Source organism: Helianthus annuus, chromosome 17, assembly GCF_002127325.2.
Source record: "Helianthus annuus cultivar XRQ/B chromosome 17, HanXRQr2.0-SUNRISE, whole genome shotgun sequence".
Taxonomy (NCBI): Eukaryota; Viridiplantae; Streptophyta; class Magnoliopsida; order Asterales; family Asteraceae; genus Helianthus; species Helianthus annuus.
In genome coordinates this window covers 52,207,985-52,235,902 of record NC_035449.2, presented here as the reverse complement: position 1 = coordinate 52,235,902, position 27,918 = coordinate 52,207,985, and the positions used below count along the sequence as shown (strand labels likewise).

General features: G+C 37.5%; 2 protein-coding genes across 2 annotated transcripts; one reads left to right on the top strand and one right to left on the bottom strand.

The window, feature by feature from the left end:
• Positions 1 to 18,708: 18,708 nt before the first annotated feature.
• Positions 18,709 to 20,503, bottom strand: LOC110920858. The gene is made up of 2 exons (XM_022165065.2): positions 20,083 to 20,503; positions 18,709 to 19,064 (listed from the first exon to the last, which is right to left on the bottom strand). Exons 1-2 carry the CDS (start codon positions 20,418 to 20,420, stop codon positions 18,998 to 19,000), a joined length of 405 nt encoding a protein of 134 aa, XP_022020757.1. The 5' UTR covers positions 20,421 to 20,503; the 3' UTR covers positions 18,709 to 18,997.
• Positions 20,504 to 26,826: 6,323 nt separating this feature from the next.
• LOC110920859 (14 kDa proline-rich protein DC2.15) lies at positions 26,827 to 27,430 on the top strand. Its single transcript, XM_022165066.2, has one exon. The coding sequence runs from the start codon at positions 26,882 to 26,884 to the stop codon at positions 27,263 to 27,265; it is 384 nt and encodes a 127-aa protein (XP_022020758.1). The 5' UTR covers positions 26,827 to 26,881; the 3' UTR covers positions 27,266 to 27,430.
• Positions 27,431 to 27,918: the final 488 nt, after the last annotated feature.

Below are 27,918 nucleotides of genomic sequence, written 5' to 3'. Positions count from 1 at the left end.
AACAACTGGAGGCAGCAATGTATTCTGCTTCACAGGTTGATGTAGCAACACATGTCTGCTTTTTGCACTGCCACGTCACCAGGCGACTTCCTAAGAACTGACATCCTGCTGTTGTTGATTTGCCGTCAATTTTGCAGCCGCCGAAATCAGAGTCACAGTATGCGGTCAAATCAACGCTATCATCCTTAGGGTACCAAAGACCAGTGTCTGGACATCCCTTCAAATAGCGAAAAATCCTTTTTGCAGCTGACAAATGGGAGGCCTTCGGATTAGCTTGATATCTTGCGAGCAGGCACGTTGGATACATTATGTCAGGCCTCGAAGCAGTAAGATACATGAGAGATCCGATCATAGCACGATAATAGGAGGAGTTAACGCTTTCACCCTTCAAATCCGGAGTAATCCCGTGATTCTGCGGAAGTGGGGTACCAATGGGCGTTGCATCTGACATCTGGAACCGGCTCAAGATGTCACCAACATATTTTGTCTGATGGATGAATATCCCAGACTCGGTTTGCTGAACTTGTAGGCCCAAAAAGAAATTCATCTCCCCCATAGCGCTCATCTCGAACTTCTCCTGCATAATATGCTCGAATTCCCTGCACAAAGATTCATTAGTAGAACCAAAAATGATATCATCAACGTATACCTGCACCAGCAGAAGATCTCCATTATGTTCCTTGACGAAGAGGGTGCAGTCAATAAGGCCTCGTCTAAATCCATTCTCCAGAAGATAATTGGATAGGGTTGCGTACCAAGCTCTAGGTGCTTGATGTAAACCATAAAGAGCTTTGTTGAGCAACCAAACCCGATCGGGATGGATAGGATCTTCGAAACCTGGAGGCTATTCGACATACACCTCTTCTTGAACTATCCCATGAAGAAAAGCACTTTTCACATCCATCTGGTAGACTTTGAATCCTTTGAATGATGCATAAGCAAGAAAGATCCGAATAGCTTCCAGACGAGCAACTGGTGCATAGACTTCATTGTAGTCAATCCCCTCGATTTGACGAAATCCCTGAACGACCAATCTTGCCTTGTTATGAACAACCACTCCACGGTCGTCCTTCTTGCATTTGAAAACCCATCGAGTGCCAATTTTCTTGTAGTTCTCTGGTCTTTCAACAAGCTTCCAAACACCAAGCTTTTGAAATTGCTGCAGTTCCTCCTGCATGGCTTCAACCCAAGCATTATCTTTCAAAGCTTCTTTCCACGATTTTGGTTCTTCTTGTGACACATAACATGCGAAGGACCAGTCATTCTGAAGACCAGATTCTCTTATAGCTGAATACAAACCAGCATTCTGGTTGTTTCTCAGCTGATTACGCGTCTGCACACCGCGATGGACATCTCCTATAATATTCTGCTGGGGGTGGGTATCATGAATCCTCATTTCAGGATTTTCTGACACACGTGCATTGATACCCAAATTGTTAAGATTAAGATCAACAACCAACTCCACACCAGGAATGTGTGTAGAGGTGGATGCATTCCCTTCAGCAGTGTCTACATTCTGCATATGAGGTGTATCAGCAGAGGCACCTTGAACAGGAGCAACTGGAGCTGAAGATCCTTCTGCTGCATCATGATATTCATCATCTTCCGAAGACTCATTGTAATCAGCAGCATCTTCAAATACCTCATTTTGAACTGTATTGTTAACCGATGAAGAACCTTGTGGGTTAACAAGAACAGGTCTAACCAATGGCGAGACAGTAGCGTTGTCACTTTCAAACAACATTCTAGCCGCTGCTGACTCTTCGTCAAAGGTTGGCAGATTGAAGGAGTCAAATAGTCCATCATAATCGAACATCCACGGATCACCCGGAGCCCTAACAGGACTCGTGTACCTTTGAACCCTCACCTCACTCCATAGCTCAATCTTTTTGGTAGCCAGATTCCAAACACGAAAATTCGGAGTAGCATATCCAAGGAAGAAACCCTCGATAGCTTTCGCTCCAAACTTTCCATCCAGCTCAATCATAGTACATGGAGCACCAAACGGTTCTAGGCAAGAAAAATCCGGTTTCCTTTTCTGAAGGAGTTCGAAGCAAGTTTTGCCATGTCTCTTTACTGTAAGAACTCGGTTTAATGTATAGCACGCAGTCGATACAGCCTCCCCCCAGAATTGAACAGGGAGTTCCGACTCTACTAACATTGTTCTTGCAGTTTCGATGATCGTCCGATTCTTCCTCTCCGCGACACCATTTTGTTGTGGAGTATAACGAGAACCGTATTCATGAAGAATACCTTTAGAAGTACAGAACTCATCCATAACTTGATTCTTGAATTTGGTTCCATTGTCGCTTCGGATCCTCTTCACTTTCAACGTATAGAGATTCTCCAACATAGTAAGAAGATCCTTGAGGATGCCAGGAGTTTCACTTTTGTGTGCCATGAAGGATACCCAAGAAAATCTAGAGTAGTCATCGGTAACAACTAGACAATAAGCATCTCCGAATGTTGTCTTGTGCTTCATAGGTCCAAAAAGGTCCATATGAAGACGTTCGAGAGGAATGCTGACAGTGTTGATTTTCTTTAAAGGGTGAGACTTCTTCGTTTGCTTCCCCTTTTGGCACGAGACACAGATATCTTGTAAATGAAAACTTCTCACAGGCACACCATTCACAAGATTGTTTTTCACCAATTGGTTCATTTTTCTCAAGTGAATGTGCCCCATTCTTCTGTGCCAAGATATAGACTCCTTTTCAGTGGCTTTTGAGACAAAGCAAGTGACTTGAGCAGATGTTGTAATCGCTTGGCTCATGTCGAGAATATAAAGATCATTAACTCTCGGAGCCGATAAGAGAATCCATTCTTGTGGAATTTTGAACCCAGGCTTAAGCACATAACAACCGGCATCATCAAAATGCACGGTGAACTTTTTATCGCAGATTTGCGACACACTGAGAAGATTATGATCAATTTGACGAACATAATTGATCTTATCGAAACACACAATACCATTGGAGATACTACCCTCTCCAGTGATGTATCCGCCTTTGTCTCCCGCAAATGCGACATAGCCTCCTCTAATATTTCTCACATCGTATAGAAGCCGTAAGTCGCCAGTCATGTGCCTGGATGCTCCACTATCAACAATCCAATGACTATTAATAGTTCCTCCTGGAACACCCTGCACATATCATTTAAAAATCAGTTGAGGATGGGGACCCAAGCCTTAGTGGTCTTGGGTCATCCCTGAGCATCACGAAACGTGAGCTCAATTTCTTGATGATTCTCAAGTACAACTGCTCCCCCTGAATTATCACCCGCTTTAGGTTTCCAAGTTTGTTTTTGCCTACCAGATTGAGTGTTGTATACGGTTTTTGAAGCTTCTGGTTGTAAAGGTTGTGACATACTTGGTTCCTTTTTAACTGTATTAACTTCCGATTTTAAAGCTTTCTCAACAGTTTTTATATTCTTACGTCGCAGTTTCTTTTCTTGTTCTTTAATTGTTCGTGTATCATGTTTTGGTGAAACTGACTGGCGTTGAGGGTGAACCTTTTCAGGCGGTGACTTCTCAACAAACTTTTCTTTTGGAGCGTTTGGACAATTTTTGATGATATGCCCAAATTCTCCACATTTAAAGCATGTTCTCCTTTCAACGAATTTAGGAGAATTTGATTGACAATGAGATGTCGAACTCGTGGAACCTGAGGTACTTGCCTTTTCATCACACCCATTTGTATGTTGAGTGTAATTGTTATCATTGTTACGTTTCAAGATCGTGACTTGTTGCACAAAATCGGTGTTTGATTTGTTCTCAAAAGTCTCAATCTTATCAGTACCTTTAGATGACACGAATTTGACATCTTTTGCTTTCTTTTGGAACGGTGCTCCTCTTGTTTCAGATTTTATTTTAGAGACATTAGGCTTTTGAGCTCTCTTGACTGGTTGTTTACCATTAGAAGCACTAGGTTGTTGAGTGGTTGGAGATTTTTGAATACCAAACTGTTTTCTAATCTCAGCCTTAGGAATTGGAGCACATTGTGTTACAACAATTCCCGGAAGTGTTTTTCCCAAAAATTTGTTTGTGTTGTCTTCAAAGACTTTATCAATCAAAGATTGATTTACATTTTTAATTGGGAAATCGTGATCTGAGTAGATTTTATCACCTCCAACCAATGTATACAACACATTACTGCTTTTAACAGTAGACACACATGTCTTATCATCTTTGACAGAATCAATCACTTGTTTCTTAACAGATGGGACATCAGGAGTATCAGGATAACAAAGAATGTGATTCTCTCGTGGAATAACTACTCCTTTCATCTTGTTAAGTGATTTATCCTGATCACTTACATCCAATTCTGATTCATCATCCGATGTCTCATAGTCCTCGATAATTGGAGGACTTTGCTTCATGGATGCTGAAGTTTCTTGTTGCTTAGAGGATGTGTTTGAAGAATTGTCCGGTTTGAACCCTAGGCCAGTAGAAAATTCCTCAAAGTTCAGAGGCACACTGGGTTCATACCGTGGCATATCTTCCTCATCAGGCATCTTGGTATAGTTATGCCTCAACGGGGGCGGACATTTCGCATATCCTATGCCTTTCTGATTTCCCTTCAGTTGTTGAACATCGATGATGTGATCAAGCACAAATCGGGAGTTAGAATAACTTTCCAATTTTTGTTTGATCGCATCATGCTCGCATTGGGCAATGGCTAGTTGCTTCTTGGTTTCCTCCACAATGTTAATGTACTCATTTATACTTACTTGTTTATGGTAAACCACTTTGTTCACTTCGGACACACTTTTCTTTAATGTTTCGATTACAGATTTAAATTCTTTTTCGTTCCGAGTTAAAGCCATATTTGCCTCTTTGCATTTTGAAAGTTCAACAACCAAATTTTGATTATGACTATGAAGCTTTTCTAATTCAAGCTTCATATCTGCACATGATTTGCAAACACTAGGAGCTGGAGGTTCAGAATTAACCTGACTTGAAGAGGCTGAGACATTTGCCATAAAGGCAGTTTGAAAAGAAAAAGCTCCATCTTCAGAAATGAACTTCTCCATTTCCTTAGATGCAGTAGCAGCCTTCTTAATCAGAATTGATTTCTGGCATATGAGCTCATCAGCTTCATTCAGCAGATCTTCAACATCAGCACCTCCTTCTTCTTTCATATCAGGCTCAGATTGATTATCCCCAGAAATAGAGCCTTCTTCATCAGAACTTCCAGAATAACCAGAACTGTCATCACTCTCAGAAAACTCTTCTTTATGAACATGCTTGATGTGATTGATGATTTTTGCATAGCATGCTGTTCCACCTCCTTGATCACCTTCTCCAAATTGCACAGACTAGTCACATCCTTCATCAGCTTGAACAGTCAAAGCCCGATTGGGATTTGATGGTCCAGACTGGCTCTGATTATTATTGACTGCCACAATCCTCCTGTCACGATTTTCTGGTTGAACATTCGAATTTGAAGTACTCGTCCGATTTCTGAAGGGGTTGTGATTGCCTTGTTTTGTCGGTCGAGTGCACTCACGTTTGAAGTGTCCGTTCTCGCCACAATTGAAACATGTGACAGCATTTATATCAAACCCGTACTTCTGTCTTTCTTTCCTTCCAACGAAGTTCTACCAGTTCGTTCCATGAAATCTTTTGCTCTTCTAACCGCACTAGCAAAAGCTCACTTGATATCCATCAACTCCATTTCATCCTTGTTGATCTGTTGATAATCTTCATTGGTCATATTGATGTTTCCAATTTGACCTGCCACCAATCCACAATAAGCACTGACCATTGTATTAATGATTTCCATATGTTCCTTTGCTACTTCAATGCTAAATTGTGAGAGGTTTGAAGTATCGACTCTGATCGTGTTCGGGTTGTGTGGTGGAGGATTGTTGGCATAATGAGCTTGTTGTTGTGGTTGTGACTGAGGTGTGGGTATTGACTGTGACAGATAGGTGCTTTGATCAAACTGCGGTTGAGTCGTTGTAACTTGAGGTGTAGGAATGGTTTGTGAGAGATAGGCACTTTGATCCCATTGTGGTTGTGCTTGATTGATCTGTTGAAACGGAGAAGAGTTTGTATTGGATACAAACGCCGTTTGAAGCTTCGGTTGTTGAACGGAACTAGAACTAGCTGAAGGACCAAAACCAGGCAAATACATTTCTGTATTTTGAGGAGGTGCAGCTGCAATTCTTTTAGCCTTCCTAATTTCTTCTTCATTCTTGTGCTCTAACTTCTGAATGAATTCATAGAGACTAGCATTAGCTGCATCCAGTGCACCCGTATGTTTCAGAAGCTCAATGAATGGACTCCACTTAGGAGGTAGAGCATCAGCAAACCGTGCAATCATTTCTTGATGGGTAGCATTAACATTGTAAGAACTCATTTCACTAATCAAATGATAGAAACGTGAAGTCATATCATTTAAGGTTTCATTTTCCAAGAACTGAAATGATTCAAACTCTTTCTTTAATAAATCATGGCGAGTCTTCCTAGACGCTGCATTCCCTTCTCCTCTCGCCACCAACGCATCCCATAGGCTTTTTGTGGTCTTACAATACCCAAACTGATGGTAGATTTCTTTGTGAAGTGCTTGCGTAAGTATGACAAACGCCTTTTTCTCCAAGTCATAAGCTTTCTTATCATCCTCAAGCATGTTAGCATAACCCGCTGAAGTGGATGCTGCAACTTCAAGATTAGAGTTGAATGCATTGATGAAACACGTCCAAAGTTCGGTGCTTTGCCCTTGAACATAGGTATGGAAACGTCCCTTCCATGATGGATAATCATTCATGTGATTTAGCTTTGGCGGGCGATTGTTGCTACCCGTCTCACTCTCGCTCAACAATAGATTTTGAATACTTTGGTTTTGGTTTGACACCAATGCCCATTGACTTGCACTTATGGACGGTTGTTGTTGAGGTATGGAATTTGCTAAGTAAGATGCCATAGATCTCTGATTCGAACTTTGACCAGGTCGTGGGTCAGTACTCCAGTCCCAAGGACTTGTACAACTCATTTTCAATGTCTACAACCTGAAAACCTGAACTATCACTTGAAAGGGGGCTGTTAAGATTAGTTTGCAAACCTTCTGTTTAAAAATTACAACTTCCTTGACGAAATAGATTTTGACGAAATAGATCTTGACGAAATAAATATTGACGAAATAGACTTTGTTTCGTCAAATAAGTTTGAAGAAACAGAAATGTGATTCGTCAAAGGTACTTTTGGCGAAACAGACTGTGATTCGTCAAACAGATGTTGACGAATTACTTTCTAATTCGTTGAAATAGCCTTTGGCGAAATAGAGTTCTGTTTCGTTGAAATCCTGATTCGTTTAGATTCTGATTCGCCAAAAAGTTGTCAGTGGTTGGTAAAAGTTTACACTCAGCCTGTCAACCTCACACGACTTCCCACACCTGCTATTCACCAACTTAGAAGTATGGTGGTGTAACACCCCAAAACTCGTATTATTAATACGTAGGTACGTTGCCATGTTAATTAAATGAAATACAATAACTAGGTTATTAAACTTAGTTAAAAGCCTAACAAAATAAGTAAAGGAATGAAACTTGTGGCAACTATGATGGTATGATAAACTTGAGGGACTAGATTTGCCAAATTTGAAACTGAAATTAATTAAAACAAAAATCACACACACACAAGGAGTGTGTGTGCGTGAGATCGATCAGGAGAAAAGAAAGAAAGGGGTGAAACCCTAATTCAAGAAAACCTTCAAATTGAAGGGGGAAATAAGCCCTAATCTGATGCATGGACTTAGATTCTTGATCATCTAAGAGTTCTCTACATAAGGTATGTTGAAATTTGTAATTTGGTGAAGTTGTATGAAGTGGGTTATGATTAATCCGTGAATTTATATGAAATTGAGCATGATTGTGTATTAGAATCACCAAATAGAACTTGTGTTGGGAAGGATTTTAAGTAATTTGATGATTAGAAGTGAAACCCACTTCTATGGTGAAGATGATGACATAGGTGTTTCACCCATGTCAAATCCTTGCTTGAATCATCAATGTGTATGTTGTATGTAATGGACTATTGTTAGATAGGTTGAGTATGGTATGTAATTTAGTTTATTCTAGTTTCAATTGATGAATTATGTATGAACTTGGAAGATCATGCATAAATTAGTTGTACATTGTGCATAGCTAGTAGTACGCACGCCAAGTGTTTGATGAAATGTCTAGGTGAAGTTAGGATGTGAGATTGTATGAAATGGCTTGACATATATGAATGAAACATGATAATGATGTAATTAGTAGTATACTAACTTGAAGAATGTGCTTTAGATGGAACTCATACAAGAATTCGGGTTGAATGTATGTGTTGGTCAAGACTATGCATTAGAAGCTTGTACATTGTGCTTGAACGGGCGATGCTCCCCATGTGTTTTTATTAATCACTTAATTTCAATCAAGAAGTGAATGTGTACTAAATATATAATATATGACCATGCTAGTAAAGGATGATGTTATGAATTACGTTAGGTTGTCTAATTGAACAATGTGGTTGACAATTTATGTTGTATGCGTGTTAGTGAAAGTCAATGTAGATAAGAGCTGGAAAATGTGTATTAATATGAATAAGCATGAGTACTAACATTATTATGGCATGACGACATGAAAGGATAGGAACCACACTAGCATGGACCAAGCATGAAAGGCTAACGGGTCGAAATGAGGCAAGGAAGCGGTTACGAACATGGATGCACGAGGTAAGTGATTTCCGTAATCACTTCGTAGTACAAGTAAGTAATAAAGTGTTGTAATGAATTAAATATGATGTTTGAGGTCAAATATGTGTTAAAGTCTTTCGTCATAAATGATGGGTTTAAGGTTGACCAAAATGCCCATGATGGGTATTTTGGGGTAAACGAACTTAAAAGTGGTTTAGAAGCAAGTTATTCGATTAGAGTAATGTTTTGGACAAGTATGGAAGTGGGGATGATGGTTTGGTCAGTCATAGACCAATTAATGCGCGAATACCCTTAACGGGTCAAATAGTTAGAAAATAGTTAAGTCGAATATATGTAAGTTAAGGATTTCCGTAATCCGGAGGTAAGATTTTAAGTTCATATGATAGAATGTGAATTTACAAGCATGTAGGAAGAAACGGGAGGTCAAACGGGTAAACGGTTCAAAAGTTACGTGCGTTTTAGTGCGTACGGACGACGTAACGAACCTGCAGAAAACTGCAAAAACTAGAGGGCGTCGCCGACGGGTAGGGTACCCAAAGGTGGGATCCTAAAGAATATGTAGTAATATGGTACCCAAAGGTGGGATCCTAAAGAATATGTAGTAATATGGTACCCAAAGGTGGGATCCTAAAGAACATGTAGTAATATGGTACCCAAAGGTGGGATCCTAAAGAATATGTAGTAATATGGTACCCAAAGGTGGGATCCTAAAGAATATGTAGTAATATGGTACCCAAAGGTGGGATCCTAAAGAACATGTAGTAATATGGTACCCAAAGGTGGGATCCTAAAGAATATGTAGTAATATGGTACCCAAAGGTGGGATCCTAAAGAATATGTAGTAATATGGTACCCAAAGGTGGGATCCTAAAGAACATGTAGTAATATGGTACCCAAAGGTGGGATCCTAAAGAATATGTAGTAATATGGTACCCAAAGGTGGGATCCTAAAGAATATGTAGTAATATGGTACCCATAGGTGGGATCCTAAAGAATATGTAGTAATATGGTACCCAAAGGTGGGATCCTAAAGAATATGTAGTAATATGGTACCCAAGGGTGGGATCCTAAAGAATATGTAGTAATATGGTACCCAAAGGTGGGATCCTAAAGAATATGTAGTAATATGGTACCCAAAGGTGGGATCCTAAAGAATATGTAGTAATATGGTACCTAAATGTGGGATTCTAAGTTAAGAATTTCCTTAAGTAGATACGTATGAAGGTATGTATGTATGTATGTGTGAATATAAGTGGTATGTATGAATGAATGTATGTATGTGTGAATATAAGTGGTATGTATGAATGAATGTATGTATGTATGTATGTAGGTGTGTATGTGGGTAGTATGTGTATGTGTATATATATATCCAAGTGAGTATGTACGAAAGTGTGTGCACGTATGTAGGGTTGTGAGAAGGCATGTAATAGGTATGTATGTAGACATGTATGCATGTATGTATGTAGGTATGCACGTATGTAGGAACGTACGTATGAATGTAGGTACGTAGGTTTGTAAGCAGTTATGTGTGAACGGATGCACATATGTAAGTATGTATGAAAGTATATACGCATGTATTCAATGAAATTGAGTATTGACGATAATAATAGTGTGCCTTGTGAACGAAGTGTAACGCATGTACAATGAGAAAGTCTCACCACGGAATGTACGATCAGATGGAAAGCTGGGATGTAAAGAATTAACGGAACAAGAAGTAAACGTGAATAAATCTTGTATGTTTATAATGCGTACTAATGTTATGAATTTAATGTGGTGAGCGCAGGTAGTACGAGTCATGAGGATCATCAAGGAACAGAGATCGAGGATCGAGTCACTAGTGAGATTGTACGGGAACGTTGATGTATATAATGTAGTAAACATAAGCTATGTTTTTACTTAGTAAATAAGTCGATTGATGGATTTATGTGAAAGAGTTATGTTAAAGTTAATTTTTAAATAAGTTAAGGTGGTTATAATGAAAGAAAGTTTATGGCTTGAACTTCCGCTGCGACTTTTAGTCAAATACGTATTAGGGTCTTACAAGTTGGTATCAGAGCCCTGGTTTGAGGGAATCAAGTACGAGAAGGTAGGTACTTGAACTCAAACCTATGTGCTCTTGTGATAAGGAACCTGTACAATCCATGACTCGATCAAGATCTAAAGGTAGAAATGGTATGAAAACGTATATGTATGTATTCATATGGAGAAGCTAACGGTTTGCTATGTGCAAGGTAAGCTTAAAAGTTTGGAGAGGATGATCCGTGAATGCAGTCTAAGGTGGATGCTAAGGCAGTTAAGGATGCGAATGGACAGACGGACCCCAGGTACACAATGTTGATATGTATGGGTACCGTTGTTAAAAGAAAAAGGAAGAAGTCTCCTTGGGAGGGTAAGTACTAAACGGAAGACAACGATATTGTCTTGGTAAAATTTAAAAAAAAATGTAGCACGAACTGAGACCCACTAATGCGGACATAAGGCGATGATTACCTGATGGCACGGAATTAGTATGTGAATTGCGCACCTGGCCAGTACGCAAGAAGCATATGACATTCGTGAGACCGTGGTAATTATCGCAGGTGTGTCCGTTAGAATTGGGTAACAGGTGGGCGTGCGGTGAAATGGGTAGTAAGACTCTCGGGAAATTGAGAGTACTATGTAAGAGTGAAAAAGTATGAGTGATAAGAATGAAGAATGTTGAATCCGTAAGACAGTACGGATCAGCAATGTATGAATGAAATGTTTGAATCCGCGAGACGGATTCAAAGAATGAAAGATGCAAATGCAATGTTTGAATCCGCAAGACGGATTCAAAACATAGAAGGTACGAAAGGTATGAATAATGCATTCGAATCCGCGAAACATATTTAAGGTATAAAAGACGAAACTAGTCTACATAAGAAGTGTCGATAGTCTGACCGTGATTGTGTTAAATGAGTCATATGGGCAAATGTAAAGTAAAGAAACAAAAGAATGATCGTAATGAGCATGCAGACCTAAGTTATAAAACGAAAGAAGGAAGTTTTGAACAAGGTATGTGTTAAATGTGTTAGAAATCGACTCTTAGAAGTCAGAATGAATGACGGGCTATGACCCAGACAATGGTTTAAGTATGAACAAAAAGGGTAAGTTTGTTAAGAATACTAAAACGATGTAATGAATGTCTTTGTAAGTAAGCATGAATGGAAGGAAGCACGAATGTGTACTTCAATGCATCTATGATAAGTAAGAAAGGTCAGTTTAACTTTAAAGGGTCAAACTGCAAGGGTTGACGGAATAAGTAACTAAAATGAAAGAATTGCGTGTAAGAAATGGAATGTAAGATATGATATAGCATGTACGTAGGAAATATGTAAAAAAGAATTTTAGGTGACTAATCACCTAGTAGACTCAGTATTTGAATGAGATGTGCTAACCACCAATTTTGTAGGTGGTGATGTTAGAATTCTTAGTGTGATGAAACCAATTGAATTGGTGGAAGGATGTGCACGAGCGGAAGCACACTTCACGGATGAAGGAAATCTGGCCTGGTATGGCTAGTACTCGTGAAGAAGTGAATAGATCTGGTTTGCGGACCGTTGAATTATGCAAAGAAATCGAGGTTAGTAAAATGTGTAATTCATGTTGGACAGGTATGAATTGGTAGGTTGAGAAAGACCTACGAAATGACCGATAGGATATGTATGGTATGGTATGGAATGTTCAATTTTTTTTTTTTTTACAATTGACATAAGAAGAAAGTATGTCACTAAAAAGGTAAACTTCAAAAGTTTGAGGAATTTTGAGTATTTATTAAACTTTCGTATGATGAAATTGCACGACATGTTTGCTTAGGTAGATTAAGTAATGCAGGAAGTGAAAGTCATAGTAATATGAAATGCATGAAGCGATTGAAGGCAATATGAAGGTATGCAAAGTACAAGAAACTCTGGAAAACGTAGAGTGACGTTAACATGAGAACTAGGCACGTAGTAGTGACTATGAAATAGTAGTTTTGTTGTGGTAACAAAACAATAGTAAATATTATACAGTGCATGTAGAGAATGTAATTTTAAGAAATAAGATGAAGGTATTAGATCCGTTACGAACGGATCATATGAATGTATGTATGACTACAAGTTGAAGTAGTATGAATATTGACCTGTTATTAACAGGCCAAGGAATTGAGAATGTGTGTAAAGATAAAGTATGAAAAATATGGACTTGTTAGAAAGAAGTCAATTGTATGAATAGTCATGAAGCGGGAATGGATAGTTACTTAGTATTACGATGTATCCATCAAAGTTAAGCATAGAGGTGTATGTATAAATTACGAAGTAAGAGCGTAACCTCGATAAGAATAATACGAATATTGGAAATGAATAAAAAAAAAAAAGAAAAGAGGGAATGTTATTAATAGGATGTTGAAATTGTTTCAAGTAAACAAAACGGTGTATTGTACATGATATACGAGTATTAGAATGGGGAAGGAACCATTAGCTATGAAATGGGTTAAAAACTAGCGCTATTAGTGAAAGTGACACCAATAAGAACTCCGAGATGGGTTCTTGAAAGTAGAAGATTGTCACTAAGATGGGCTAGAGGTCGTATGGGGCAAAGTGAAAGAATAGTTGTGTTTAATGGAAATGAGAAAGGTTTCGGGGACGAAACCTTCTTTAAGGGGGGTAGACTTGTAACACCCCAAAACTCGTATTATTAATACGTAGGTACGTTGCCATGTTAATTAAATGAAATACAATAACTAGGTTATTAAACTTAGTTAAAAGCCTAACAAAATAAGTAAAGGAATGAAACTTGTGGCAACTATGATGGTATGATAAACTTGAGGGACTAGATTTGCCAAATTTGAAACTGAAATTAATTAAAACAAAAATCACACACACACAAGGAGTGTGTGTGCGTGAGATCGATCAGGAGAAAAGAAAGAAAGGGGTGAAACCCTAATTCAAGAAAACCTTCAAATTGAAGGGGGAAATAAGCCCTAATCTGATGCATGGACTTAGATTCTTGATCATCTAAGAGTTCTCTACATAAGGTATGTTGAAATTTGTAATTTGGTGAAGTTGTATGAAGTGGGTTATGATTAATCCGTGAATTTATATGAAATTGAGCATGATTGTGTATTAGAATCACCAAATAGAACTTGTGTTGGGAAGGATTTTAAGTAATTTGATGATTAGAAGTGAAACCCACTTCTATGGTGAAGATGATGACATAGGTGTTTCACCCATGTCAAATCCTTGCTTGAATCATCAATGTGTATGTTGTATGTAATGGACTATTGTTAGATAGGTTGAGTATGGTATGTAATTTAGTTTATTCTAGTTTCAATTGATGAATTATGTATGAACTTGGAAGATCATGCATAAATTAGTTGTACATTGTGCATAGCTAGTAGTACGCACGCCAAGTGTTTGATGAAATGTCTAGGTGAAGTTAGGATGTGAGATTGTATGAAATGGCTTGACATATATGAATGAAACATGATAATGATGTAATTAGTAGTATACTAACTTGAAGAATGTGCTTTAGATGGAACTCATACAAGAATTCGGGTTGAATGTATGTGTTGGTCAAGACTATGCATTAGAAGCTTGTACATTGTGCTTGAACGGGCGATGCTCCCCATGTGTTTTTATTAATCACTTAATTTCAATCAAGAAGTGAATGTGTACTAAATATATAATATATGACCATGCTAGTAAAGGATGATGTTATGAATTACGTTAGGTTGTCTAATTGAACAATGTGGTTGACAATTTATGTTGTATGCGTGTTAGTGAAAGTCAATGTAGATAAGAGCTGGAAAATGTGTATTAATATGAATAAGCATGAGTACTAACATTATTATGGCATGACGACATGAAAGGATAGGAACCACACTAGCATGGACCAAGCATGAAAGGCTAACGGGTCGAAATGAGGCAAGGAAGCGGTTACGAACATGGATGCACGAGGTAAGTGATTTCCGTAATCACTTCGTAGTACAAGTAAGTAATAAAGTGTTGTAATGAATTAAATATGATGTTTGAGGTCAAATATGTGTTAAAGTCTTTCGTCGTAAATGATGGGTTTAAGGTTGACCAAAATGCCCATGATGGGTATTTTGGGGTAAACGAACTTAAAAGTGGTTTAGAAGCAAGTTATTCGATTAGAGTAATGTTTTGGACAAGTATGGAAGTGGGGATGATGGTTTGGTCAGTCATAGACCAATTAATGCGCGAATACCCTTAACGGGTCAAATAGTTAGAAAATAGTTAAGTCGAATATATGTAAGTTAAGGATTTCCGTAATCCGGAGGTAAGATTTTAAGTTCATATGATAGAATGTGAATTTACAAGCATGTAGGAAGAAACGGGAGGTCAAACGGGTAAACGGTTCAAAAGTTACGTGCGTTTTAGTGCGTACGGACGACGTAACGAACCTGCAGAAAACTGCAAAAACTAGAGGGCGTCGCCGACGGGTAGGGTACCCAAAGGTGGGATCCTAAAGAATATGTAGTAATATGGTACCCAAAGGTGGGATCCTAAAGAAAATGTAGTAATATGGTACCCAAAGGTGGGATCCTAAAGAACATGTAGTAATATGGTACCCAAAGGTGGGATCCTAAAGAATATGTAGTAATATGGTACCCAAAGGTGGGATCCTAAAGAATATGTAGTAATATGGTACCCAAAGGTGGGATCCTAAAGAACATGTAGTAATATGGTACCCAAAGGTGGGATCCTAAAGAATATGTAGTAATATGGTACCCAAAGGTGGGATCCTAAAGAATATGTAGTAATATGGTACCCAAAGGTGGGATCCTAAAGAACATGTAGTAATATGGTACCCAAAGGTGGGATCCTAAAGAATATGTAGTAATATGGTACCCAAAGGTGGGATCCTAAAGAATATGTAGTAATATGGTACCCATAGGTGGGATCCTAAAGAATATGTAGTAATATGGTACCCAAAGGTGGGATCCTAAAGAATATGTAGTAATATGGTACCCAAGGGTGGGATCCTAAAGAATATGTAGTAATATGGTACCCAAAGGTGGGATCCTAAAGAATATGTAGTAATATGGTACCCAAAGGTGGGATCCTAAAGAATATGTAGTAATATGGTACCTAAATGTGGGATTCTAAGTTAAGAATTTCCTTAAGTAGATACGTATGAAGGTATGTATGTATGTATGTGTGAATATAAGTGGTATGTATGAATGAATGTATGTATGTGTGAATATAAGTGGTATGTATGAATGAATGTATGTATGTATGTATGTAGGTGTGTATGTGGGTAGTATGTGTATGTGTATATATATATCCAAGTGAGTATGTACGAAAGTGTGTGCACGTATGTAGGGTTGTGAGAAGGCATGTAATAGGTATGTATGTAGACATGTATGCATGTATGTATGTAGGTATGCACGTATGTAGGAACGTACGTATGAATGTAGGTACGTAGGTTTGTAAGCAGTTATGTGTGAACGGATGCACATATGTAAGTATGTATGAAAGTATATACGCATGTATTCAATGAAATTGAGTATTGACGATAATAATAGTGTGCCTTGTGAACGAAGTGTAACGCAGGTACAATGAGAAAGTCTCACCACGGAATGTACGATCAGATGGAAAGCTGGGATGTAAAGAATTAACGGAACAAGAAGTAAACGTGAATAAATCTTGTATGTTTATAATGCGTACTAATGTTATGAATTTAATGTGGTGAGCGCAGGTAGTACGAGTCATGAGGATCATCAAGGAACAGAGATCGAGGATCGAGTCACTAGTGAGATTGTACGGGAACGTTGATGTATATAATGTAGTAAACATAAGCTATGTTTTTACTTAGTAAATAAGTCGATTGATGGATTTATGTGAAAGAGTTATGTTAAAGTTAATTTTTAAATAAGTTAAGGTGGTTATAATGAAAGAAAGTTTATGGCTTGAACTTCCGCTGCGACTTTTAGTCAAATACGTATTAGGGTCTTACAAGTTGGTATCAGAGCCCTGGTTTGAGGGAATCAAGTACGAGAAGGTAGGTACTTGAACTCAAACCTATGTGCTCTTGTGATAAGGAACCTGTACAATCCATGACTCGATCAAGATCTAAAGGTAGAAATGGTATGAAAACGTATATGTATGTATTCATATGGAGAAGCTAACGGTTTGCTATGTGCAAGGTAAGCTTAAAAGTTTGGAGAGGATGATCCGTGAATGCAGTCTAAGGTGGATGCTAAGGCAGTTAAGGATGCGAATGGACAGACGGACCCCAGGTACACAATGTTGATATGTATGGGTACCGTTGTTAAAAGAAAAAGGAAGAAGTCTCCTTGGGAGGGTAAGTACTAAACGGAAGACAACGATATTGTCTTGGTAAAATTTAAAAAAAAATGTAGCACGAACTGAGACCCACTAATGCGGACATAAGGCGATGATTACCTGATGGCACGGAATTAGTATGTGAATTGCGCACCTGGCCAGTACGCAAGAAGCATATGACATTCGTGAGACCGTGGTAATTATCGCAGGTGTGTCCGTTAGAATTGGGTAACAGGTGGGCGTGCGGTGAAATGGGTAGTAAGACTCTCGGGAAATTGAGAGTACTATGTAAGAGTGAAAAAGTATGAGTGATAAGCATGAAGAATGTTGAATCCGTAAGACAGTACGGATCAGCAATGTATGAATGAAATGTTTGAATCCGCGAGACGGATTCAAAGAATGAAAGATGCAAATGCAATGTTTGAATCCGCAAGACGGATTCAAAACATAGAAGGTACGAAAGGTATGAATAATGCATTCGAATCCGCGAAACATATTTAAGGTATAAAAGACGAAACTAGTCTACATAAGAAGTGTCGATAGTCTGACCGTGATTGTGTTAAATGAGTCATATGGGCAAATGTAAAGTAAAGAAACAAAAGAATGATCGTAATGAGCATGCAGACCTAAGTTATAAAACGAAAGAAGGAAGTTTTGAACAAGGTATGTGTTAAATGTGTTAGAAATCGACTCTTAGAAGTCAGAATGAATGACGGGCTATGACCCAGACAATGGTTTAAGTATGAACAAAAAGGGTAAGTTTGTTAAGAATACTAAAACGATGTAATGAATGTCTTTGTAAGTAAGCATGAATGGAAGGAAGCACGAATGTGTACTTCAATGCATCTATGATAAGTAAGAAAGGTCAGTTTAACTTTAAAGGGTCAAACTGCAAGGGTTGACGGAATAAGTAACTAAAATGAAAGAATTGCGTGTAAGAAATGGAATGTAAGATATGATATAGCATGTACGTAGGAAATATGTAAAAAAGAATTTTAGGTGACTAATCACCTAGTAGACTCAGTATTTGAATGAGATGTGCTAACCACCAATTTTGTAGGTGGTGATGTTAGAATTCTTAGTGTGATGAAACCAATTGAATTGGTGGAAGGATGTGCACGAGCGGAAGCACACTTCACGGATGAAGGAAATCTGGCCTGGTATGGCTAGTACTCGTGAAGAAGTGAATAGATCTGGTTTGCGGACCGTTGAATTATGCAAAGAAATCGAGGTTAGTAAAATGTGTAATTCATGTTGGACAGGTATGAATTGGTAGGTTGAGAAAGACCTACGAAATGACCGATAGGATATGTATGGTATGGTATGGAATGTTCAATTTTTTTTTTTTTACAATTGACATAAGAAGAAAGTATGTCACTAAAAAGGTAAACTTCAAAAGTTTGAGGAATTTTGAGTATTTATTAAACTTTCGTATGATGAAATTGCACGACATGTTTGCTTAGGTAGATTAAGGTGCTGTTTGTTTTTTCAGAGGTAAAACGTCTGCAGTCTGCGGACCACATCTGCAGACATCTGCAGCTGAAGAGGTGGACCAAACCTCTGCAGTCTGCAAGAAGAAGACTGTTTGTTTTTTAACCTCTGCTAGCTGCTGAAATAAACTGAAATATAAATAAACTTATTTTATTTAACTTTAAAGAGTTTTTTTAACATTCAAACATAAGTAATAGTTATACAATACTGAAATAATATTTATAAAAAAACAATAACATTTTTTTTAAATCATTGAATCCATGCTTTGCATATGAATTTACATCAAGTTTTAACCACATACAAGTTTCAAACAAACATCAAGTTTCAACCACATACAAGTTTCAAACAAACACTAGTCGACATGTGAATTTACATCAAGTTTTAACCACATACAAGTTTCAAACAAACATCAAGTTGCAACCCGATCCGACCTATTTTCATCTGCACTTAATTCAACCCGTTTTGATTTTTGACCGCTTACCCACCAGACCAACCAAGAGAGGACATCTAGACAGAACCTTTTTTATACTCTGTATTCATATCATCAAACTCAAGATTGAGATCTTGCAAGATCCTGCCAAGATAAAATAGTATCAAATGTTACAGGTTTGATAGAAAACAAAAACCATATTAATAAAAAAAAGTAGGCATTCTTTGAACATAACCTCAACAATCAAGGAGAACAACAATTCTATGTAACTAGACACAGAGAACTAACATTCAGTTAACCCTAAATCAGCATCCATCTTTAAATCTAATCCCAAATTCAATAAAACATATAAACATATTCTTTTGATGTTTGAAATGGACAAAAATTTCACCAAACTTCATTTAAGATAAAATAGCAAAATAGAGATCAAACCAGAAAGTAAGTTGCATTAATCACAATCATTATCTTACGGGTCTATACGCCTCCAAAGAGTAAGCTGCATTAATCACAATCATTATCTATTGTTTACTGTTTAGGGTTTAAACATCAAACCTACAAACAACGTGTAAAACTTACGTTTTAGATATGCATCAAATAGGTCCCCTGTGACACCTTCAATGGTGTCGTCTAATGGAAGCACGTGAATCTGTTTCCCGTACTTCACATCCGGACACAGGTGCACCGATACAACATAATCGAGCCGATCCCGGAGGTTTGTTCTAATAACCTTGTTCATTCTAATCTTTGGCTCTTCATAACTTTCGTCAGCAAACGCGGTACATACCGTATCTTTCCTTTTCTTCCCCTTCAACCAAGTTTTTCAATACCTAAGCATACTGGTTTTAACCTACAACTAAACAACATGTGACATGAATTTACCATAATTCACCATTTAATTGCATAAAAATTTGACAAAAACTAGCAGTTCATAATAAACATTCAATTCTGAAAACCTAGAAATCTCAAACCCTGCATTCAAGATACTGGTTTTCACCTATAATTAAACTACATGTCACATAATTTTACCGTAAATCACAATTCAATTGCATAAAAATTCAACAAGCCCTAACATTTCATATCCACAGACCTAATTAGCTACAAAATCAAAAGCAACATAAACTTATTATACTCAAATTAAGCTGAAATTCAGAATTAAAATCACCTGATTGGATAAGTAACATGATCTCCAACGTTCTCCGAGTAACCGCAGAGGAAGGAGGAGGAGGGGTGGTCGGCAGAGAGGGAGGAGGAGGTCGGCGGTGTGAAGGAGGAGGAGGAGGAGGAGGAGGGGTGGCCGGTGGTGTAGAGGAGGAGGGGTGGCCGGCAGAGAGGAAGGAGGAGGTCGGCGGTGTGGAGGAGGAGGATGGGTGGCCGGTGGTGTGGAGGAGGAGGGGTGGTCGGCGACGTAGGAGGAGGGGAGAAGGAACTAGGGCAGTGTTTGTTGCATCTGGGATAAAAAAAGAGGAGAAGAGGCATGAAGAGCTTGATCCATGTCTGCATGAAAAAGAGGTCGCGCAGACCTTTTTTTAATGAAAGGTCTTCGAAAAAACAAACACACTGCAGACTCAAACGTCTGCGCGTGGTCTGCGTGGGGTAGACATAAGAGGTCCTGAAGATCTTTTCACAAAAAACAAACACCACCTAAGTAATGCAGGAAGTGAAAGTCATAGTAATATGAAATGCATGAAGCGATTGAAGGCAATATGAAGGTATGCAAAGTACAAGAAACTCTGGAAAACGTAGAGTGACGTTAACATGAGAACTAGGCACGTAGTAGTGACTATGAAATAGTAGTTTTGTTGTGGTAACAAAACAATAGTAAATATTATACAGTGCATGTAGAGAATGTAATTTTAAGAAATAAGATGAAGGTATTAGATCCGTTACGAACGGATCATATGAATGTATGTATGACTACAAGTTGAAGTAGTATGAATATTGACCTGTTATTAACAGGCCAAGGAATTGAGAATGTGTGTAAAGATAAAGTATGAAAAATATGGACTTGTTAGAAAGAAGTCAATTGTATGAATAGTCATGAAGCGGGAATGGATAGTTACTTAGTATTACGATGTATCCATCAAAGTTAAGCATAGAGGTGTATGTATAAATTACGAAGTAAGAGCGTAACCTCGATAAGAATAATACGAATATTGGAAATGAATAAAAAAAAAAGAAAAGAGGGAATGTTATTAATAGGATGTTGAAATTGTTTCAAGTAAACAAAACGGTGTATTGTACATGATATACGAGTATTAGAATGGGGAAGGAACCATTAGCTATGAAATGGGTTAAAAACTAGCGCTATTAGTGAAAGTGACACCAATAAGAACTCCGAGATGGGTTCTTGAAAGCAGAAGATTGTCACTAAGATGGGCTAGAGGTCGTATGGGGCAAAGTGAAAGAATAGTTGTGTTTAATGGAAATGAGAAAGGTTTCGGGGACGAAACCTTCTTTAAGGGGGGTAGACTTGTAACACCCCAAAACTCGTATTATTAATACGTAGGTACGTTGCCATGTTAATTAAATGAAATACAATAACTAGGTTATTAAACTTAGTTAAAAGCCTAACAAAATAAGTAAAGGAATGAAACTTGTGGCAACTATGATGGTATGATAAACTTGAGGGACTAGATTTGCCAAATTTGAAACTGAAATTAATTAAAACAAAAATCACACACACACAAGGAGTGTGTGTGCGTGAGATCGATCAGGAGAAAAGAAAGAAAGGGGTGAAACCCTAATTCAAGAAAACCTTCAAATTGAAGGGGGAAATAAGCCCTAATCTGATGCATGGACTTAGATTCTTGATCATCTAAGAGTTCTCTACATAAGGTATGTTGAAATTTGTAATTTGGTGAAGTTGTATGAAGTGGGTTATGATTAATCCGTGAATTTATATGAAATTGAGCATGATTGTGTATTAGAATCACCAAATAGAACTTGTGTTGGGAAGGATTTTAAGTAATTTGATGATTAGAAGTGAAACCCACTTCTATGGTGAAGATGATGACATAGGTGTTTCACCCATGTCAAATCCTTGCTTGAATCATCAATGTGTATGTTGTATGTAATGGACTATTGTTAGATAGGTTGAGTATGGTATGTAATTTAGTTTATTCTAGTTTCAATTGATGAATTATGTATGAACTTGGAAGATCATGCATAAATTAGTTGTACATTGTGCATAGCTAGTAGTACGCACGCCAAGTGTTTGATGAAATGTCTAGGTGAAGTTAGGATGTGAGATTGTATGAAATGGCTTGACATATATGAATGAAACATGATAATGATGTAATTAGTAGTATACTAACTTGAAGAATGTGCTTTAGATGGAACTCATACAAGAATTCGGGTTGAATGTATGTGTTGGTCAAGACTATGCATTAGAAGCTTGTACATTGTGCTTGAACGGGCGATGCTCCCCATGTGTTTTTATTAATCACTTAATTTCAATCAAGAAGTGAATGTGTACTAAATATATAATATATGACCATGCTAGTAAAGGATGATGTTATGAATTACGTTAGGTTGTCTAATTGAACAATGTGGTTGACAATTTATGTTGTATTCGTGTTAGTGAAAGTCAATGTAGATAAGAGCTGGAAAATGTGTATTAATATGAATAAGCATGAGTACTAACATTATTATGGCATGACGACATGAAAGGATAGGAACCACACTAGCATGGACCAAGCATGAAAGGCTAACGGGTCGAAATGAGGCAAGGAAGCGGTTACGAACATGGATGCACGAGGTAAGTGATTTCCGTAATCACTTCGTAGTACAAGTAAGTAATAAAGTGTTGTAATGAATTAAATATGATGTTTGAGGTCAAATATGTGTTAAAGTCTTTCGTCGTAAATGATGGGTTTAAGGTTGACCAAAATGCCCATGATGGGTATTTTGGGGTAAACGAACTTAAAAGTGGTTTAGAAGCAAGTTATTCGATTAGAGTAATGTTTTGGACAAGTATGGAAGTGGGGATGATGGTTTGGTCAGTCATAGACCAATTAATGCGCGAATACCCTTAACGGGTCAAATAGTTAGAAAATAGTTAAGTCGAATATATGTAAGTTAAGGATTTCCGTAATCCGGAGGTAAGATTTTAAGTTCATATGATAGAATGTGAATTTACAAGCATGTAGGAAGAAACGGGAGGTCAAACGGGTAAACGGTTCAAAAGTTACGTGCGTTTTAGTGCGTACGGACGACGTAACGAACCTGCAGAAAACTGCAAAAACTAGAGGGCGTCGCCGACGGGTAGGGTACCCAAAGGTGGGATCCTAAAGAATATGTAGTAATATGGTACCCAAAGGTGGGATCCTAAAGAATATGTAGTAATATGGTACCCAAAGGTGGGATCCTAAAGAACATGTAGTAATATGGTACCCAAAGGTGGGATCCTAAAGAATATGTAGTAATATGGTACCCAAAGGTGGGATCCTAAAGAATATGTAGTAATATGGTACCCAAAGGTGGGATCCTAAAGAACATGTAGTAATATGGTACCCAAAGGTGGGATCCTAAAGAATATGTAGTAATATGGTACCCAAAGGTGGGATCCTAAAGAATATGTAGTAATATGGTACCCAAAGGTGGGATCCTAAAGAACATGTAGTAATATGGTACCCAAAGGTGGGATCCTAAAGAATATGTAGTAATATGGTACCCAAAGGTGGGATCCTAAAGAATATGTAGTAATATGGTACCCATAGGTGGGATCCTAAAGAATATGTAGTAATATGGTACCCAAAGGTGGGATCCTAAAGAATATGTAGTAATATGGTACCCAAGGGTGGGATCCTAAAGAATATGTAGTAATATGGTACCCAAAGGTGGGATCCTAAAGAATATGTAGTAATATGGTACCCAAAGGTGGGATCCTAAAGAATATGTAGTAATATGGTACCTAAATGTGGGATTCTAAGTTAAGAATTTCCTTAAGTAGATACGTATGAAGGTATGTATGTATGTATGTGTGAATATAAGTGGTATGTATGAATGAATGTATGTATGTGTGAATATAAGTGGTATGTATGAATGAATGTATGTATGTATGTATGTAGGTGTGTATGTGGGTAGTATGTGTATGTGTATATATATATCCAAGTGAGTATGTACGAAAGTGTGTGCACGTATGTAGGGTTGTGAGAAGGCATGTAATAGGTATGTATGTAGACATGTATGCATGTATGTATGTAGGTATGCACGTATGTAGGAACGTACGTATGAATGTAGGTACGTAGGTTTGTAAGCAGTTATGTGTGAACGGATGCACATATGTAAGTATGTATGAAAGTATATACGCATGTATTCAATGAAATTGAGTATTGACGATAATAATAGTGTGCCTTGTGAACGAAGTGTAACGCAGGTACAATGAGAAAGTCTCACCACGGAATGTACGATCAGATGGAAAGCTGGGATGTAAAGAATTAACGGAACAAGAAGTAAACGTGAATAAATCTTGTATGTTTATAATGCGTACTAATGTTATGAATTTAATGTGGTGAGCGCAGGTAGTACGAGTCATGAGGATCATCAAGGAACAGAGATCGAGGATCGAGTCACTAGTGAGATTGTACGGGAACGTTGATGTATATAATGTAGTAAACATAAGCTATGTTTTTACTTAGTAAATAAGTCGATTGATGGATTTATGTGAAAGAGTTATGTTAAAGTTAATTTTTAAATAAGTTAAGGTGGTTATAATGAAAGAAAGTTTATGGCTTGAACTTCCGCTGCGACTTTTAGTCAAATACGTATTAGGGTCTTACAGGTGGATAAGGGGATGGGTCAAACACTTTTCAAACAAGAGTAACCTTATCTTTTAGATCAAAAACCAATCTTTTTCAAGAACAACATGAACCTTTAATGAATATATGAAGAACACATGAACAATGTGAGTTTTAAACTTTCTGAAAAAGGAATTTTGTCTAAAACTTTTAACTAAAACCAACCGTGAGTGTGTGAATACTCAAACTAGTATGGTTTTTGTTAAAACTCTTAACAAAAACACAACAACTACAAATTTTATGTTTCCTTTTTCCAGAAAATATGATGTTTTCAAAAACACCTTTTGAGCAAAATAACACAAACACAAGACAACCAACCCGAACTATGTTTGATTTTAAACAAGGATAAGAGCCTATGCTCTGATACCACTTGTAGGTCCCTAAATCGGAGGATCGATTTTCACTACGGAATCCTTGTTTATAGCAAACAAAGCTAAGTGTGCGGAAACCACTTAACTTAGCCAATCAAACACAGAACATAAAGAACACAAGGGTTAACCAAAGAAACACAATCGTTTGATTAACTTGATGAGAAATGCAAACTGATACAAACACAGTTCTTACAAGCACAAAGGGTAAACTGGCATCTCTAAGCTTTTCTGTGAACATTCTGTGCCTTTATATAGCAGATGGGCTAAAGACCTTGACGAATCAGGAAGTGGGCTGACGAAACAGAATCAAGCCCAAAAACAAGCCCACTAGTCAACGAATCACAACTGATTCGTTGACTGCCTGGACGAATCACAAATGAATCAAACAAGCCTGATTCGTCGACAACATTTTGACGAAACAGGCCTGTTTCGTCAAGGCCTGCAAGTTTGAAACTGTTTCTGCATAACAGTTTGCAGAAGCAGATGGCACAGAATATATTACATAATGACACAAATACCCTTAGATGCGACATGCATTGTTTTACCATAATTACATACAAAGAGAGACAAAACACGTCGGACACAAGCGGATAGGAGGATATCCGACTTGGTCGACTACGGATACAGACTCGATAAAAGATTAAAGACCGTACAAAATACGACATTACATACAAGACTAGTAACAGACACAAAAAGTGCATCAACACCCTAGGGTCTGAAGCCTATTGGGCCGGCCTTGATTACATAACATATGATATACCCATCTAAATCTAACTGAACATTAAAAGAAAACGAGTTGTAATATTTTATTGGGCACTATGTAAAACATACACCCAAGGAAGAGAGACTTGATTTGAATTTCAATGATGGATCGAAACATATAAATTCATTCCAATCAATGATGGATCTAGATCTGTTTTTTTTTTTTTTTTTTTTTTTTTTTTTTTTTTTTTTTTTTTTTTTAAGACAACAGTCGTTTGTTGCGGGCGACTATGTTTGACTACAAGTTGGCAACAGTTCTCGGACAAAAGGGTGGTTGTTTGTATGGGGATGGAGTTGGATGCCGCAGATTGTGAGTGGGGTTGTGTTTGTCGTGCGCAACAATGATGTTGTACAGTGTGTGGCCTGTAACAACAATTTTTTAACGTTTCATTTTCTACTATCACTTCTACAACTACTACCACTAGTACTATTATTATTATTATTATTATTATTATTATTCTCGCATTTTCACATAAACAATCTAAATTTGGTGGATAACGAAAAATGTGTTGATATCCTTTTGGGTATAATGTGAGCTTTTTTTTTTTACTTATATCTTTCGGTTGCTATAACCAGTGTCGATACCATAATGAACCAGACTGATACTGACTGAGTTTCCGCCGTAATGCACGATGGAATTCCAATAGTTTGCTATTGAATGGAAGTTTAGTTTAATCCAAAAACAAATACCAGAACCAAATTATAGTATCGTTTTTAGTAAAATATAGATCTAAAAGAGGATATAATGTATACATACACACACTTGTTTGGCTTAATGAAACATTAATAATAACAAAATTTATAATGAATTTTTGCAATTTTAGATTTATGTACTTCGCTGAAAACATAAAAATACAGTTCACTATTTATAATATTCTAAAAATGATTGTTTTATGTGAATCAGATGAGAGGAATGGAAATACTATTTAACTACATCTTTTTCCCTATAAATACAGTCACATCTACTATCTCTTATTCCATCCCTTCATAAACCATCACATCTTCTAATAGAAATCTACATTACGAAGAGATGGCTTCAAATACCAATACCCCACTAGCTCTCTTTCTTGCACTCAACCTTTTGTTTTTTGCACTAGCCAGTGGTTGTACCACCTGCCCTAGCCCTACCCCAAAACCAAAGCCACCATCCGCTGGAACTTGTCCCAGGGATGCCCTTAAATTAGGTGTATGTGCCAATGTGCTTGGCAAATTACTTAATCTAGTCGTCGGTGACCCACCAGTTAAGCCATGCTGCAGCCTTCTCGAAGGCCTCGTTGACCTCGAGGCTGCAGTTTGCCTTTGTACAGCTATCAAGGCTAATGTTCTTGGAATCAATCTAAACGTGCCACTGTCTCTCAGTTTGCTTCTTAACGTTTGCAGCAAGAAAGTTCCAAAGGACTTCGTATGTGCGTAAATGATCAACCGACAATATAATTCGGCTTGTGTGTTTAATTTGGATTGTGAGTTTTTAGTGTTTGATTTCTAAGTGGAAGAAAGTATTTTAATTTCTATGTAATGATGGTTTGAAGAATTATTTTGTGCGAATAAAATTTTATATTTGATGTTTTCGTTTATTTCATATGTTGTTGTACGTCTTGTTTAGGATGAAATGGTGGAAATTGATCTTTACATGTGATATTAAGGTTGGATTTTATATTTTTTTTTTAAATTAAATTAACACCAGTTCTCAATGAATGAAAGGGTAGCAAAAGTCTTCATCCTTTGCAAATGAACAATACATGCATGTGATTTTCTATAAATAGCTATAATCAAGCATTTTGGACTAGTAATTGAAATCTGCACCTTTATTCTTTTAAAATGCATATATATAGTTAGTGTGTTATATGTGAACGTATTCAAGTATGGTTCAGTCCATACAAGGATTAACTTTATAAGTCCAAAGGACGCCCTTAAACTAGGTGTTTGCGGCAGTGTGCTTGGAAGTTTACTTGGTCCAGTCGTTGGAAACCCACCAATTAAGTCATGTTGAAGCCCATTCAATGGCCTTATTGACCTTGAGGCTGCCGTTTACCTTTGTACTGCTATCAAGGCTAACATTCTTGGAAT

Excerpts from the sequence above, each read along its gene's own strand:
- LOC110920859 (XM_022165066.2), top strand. The coding sequence starts at position 26,882 with ATGGCTTCAAATACCAATACCCCACTAGCTCTCTTTCTTGCACTCAAC.
- LOC110920858 (XM_022165065.2), bottom strand. The coding sequence starts at position 20,420 with ATGCAGACATGGATCAAGCTCTTCATGCCTCTTCTCCTCTTTTTTTAT. Across the intron at positions 19,065-20,082 it reads CATGTTACTTATCCAATCAG|GATCTTGCAAGATCTCAATC; the intron begins GTGATTTTAATT and ends TTATCTTGGCAG.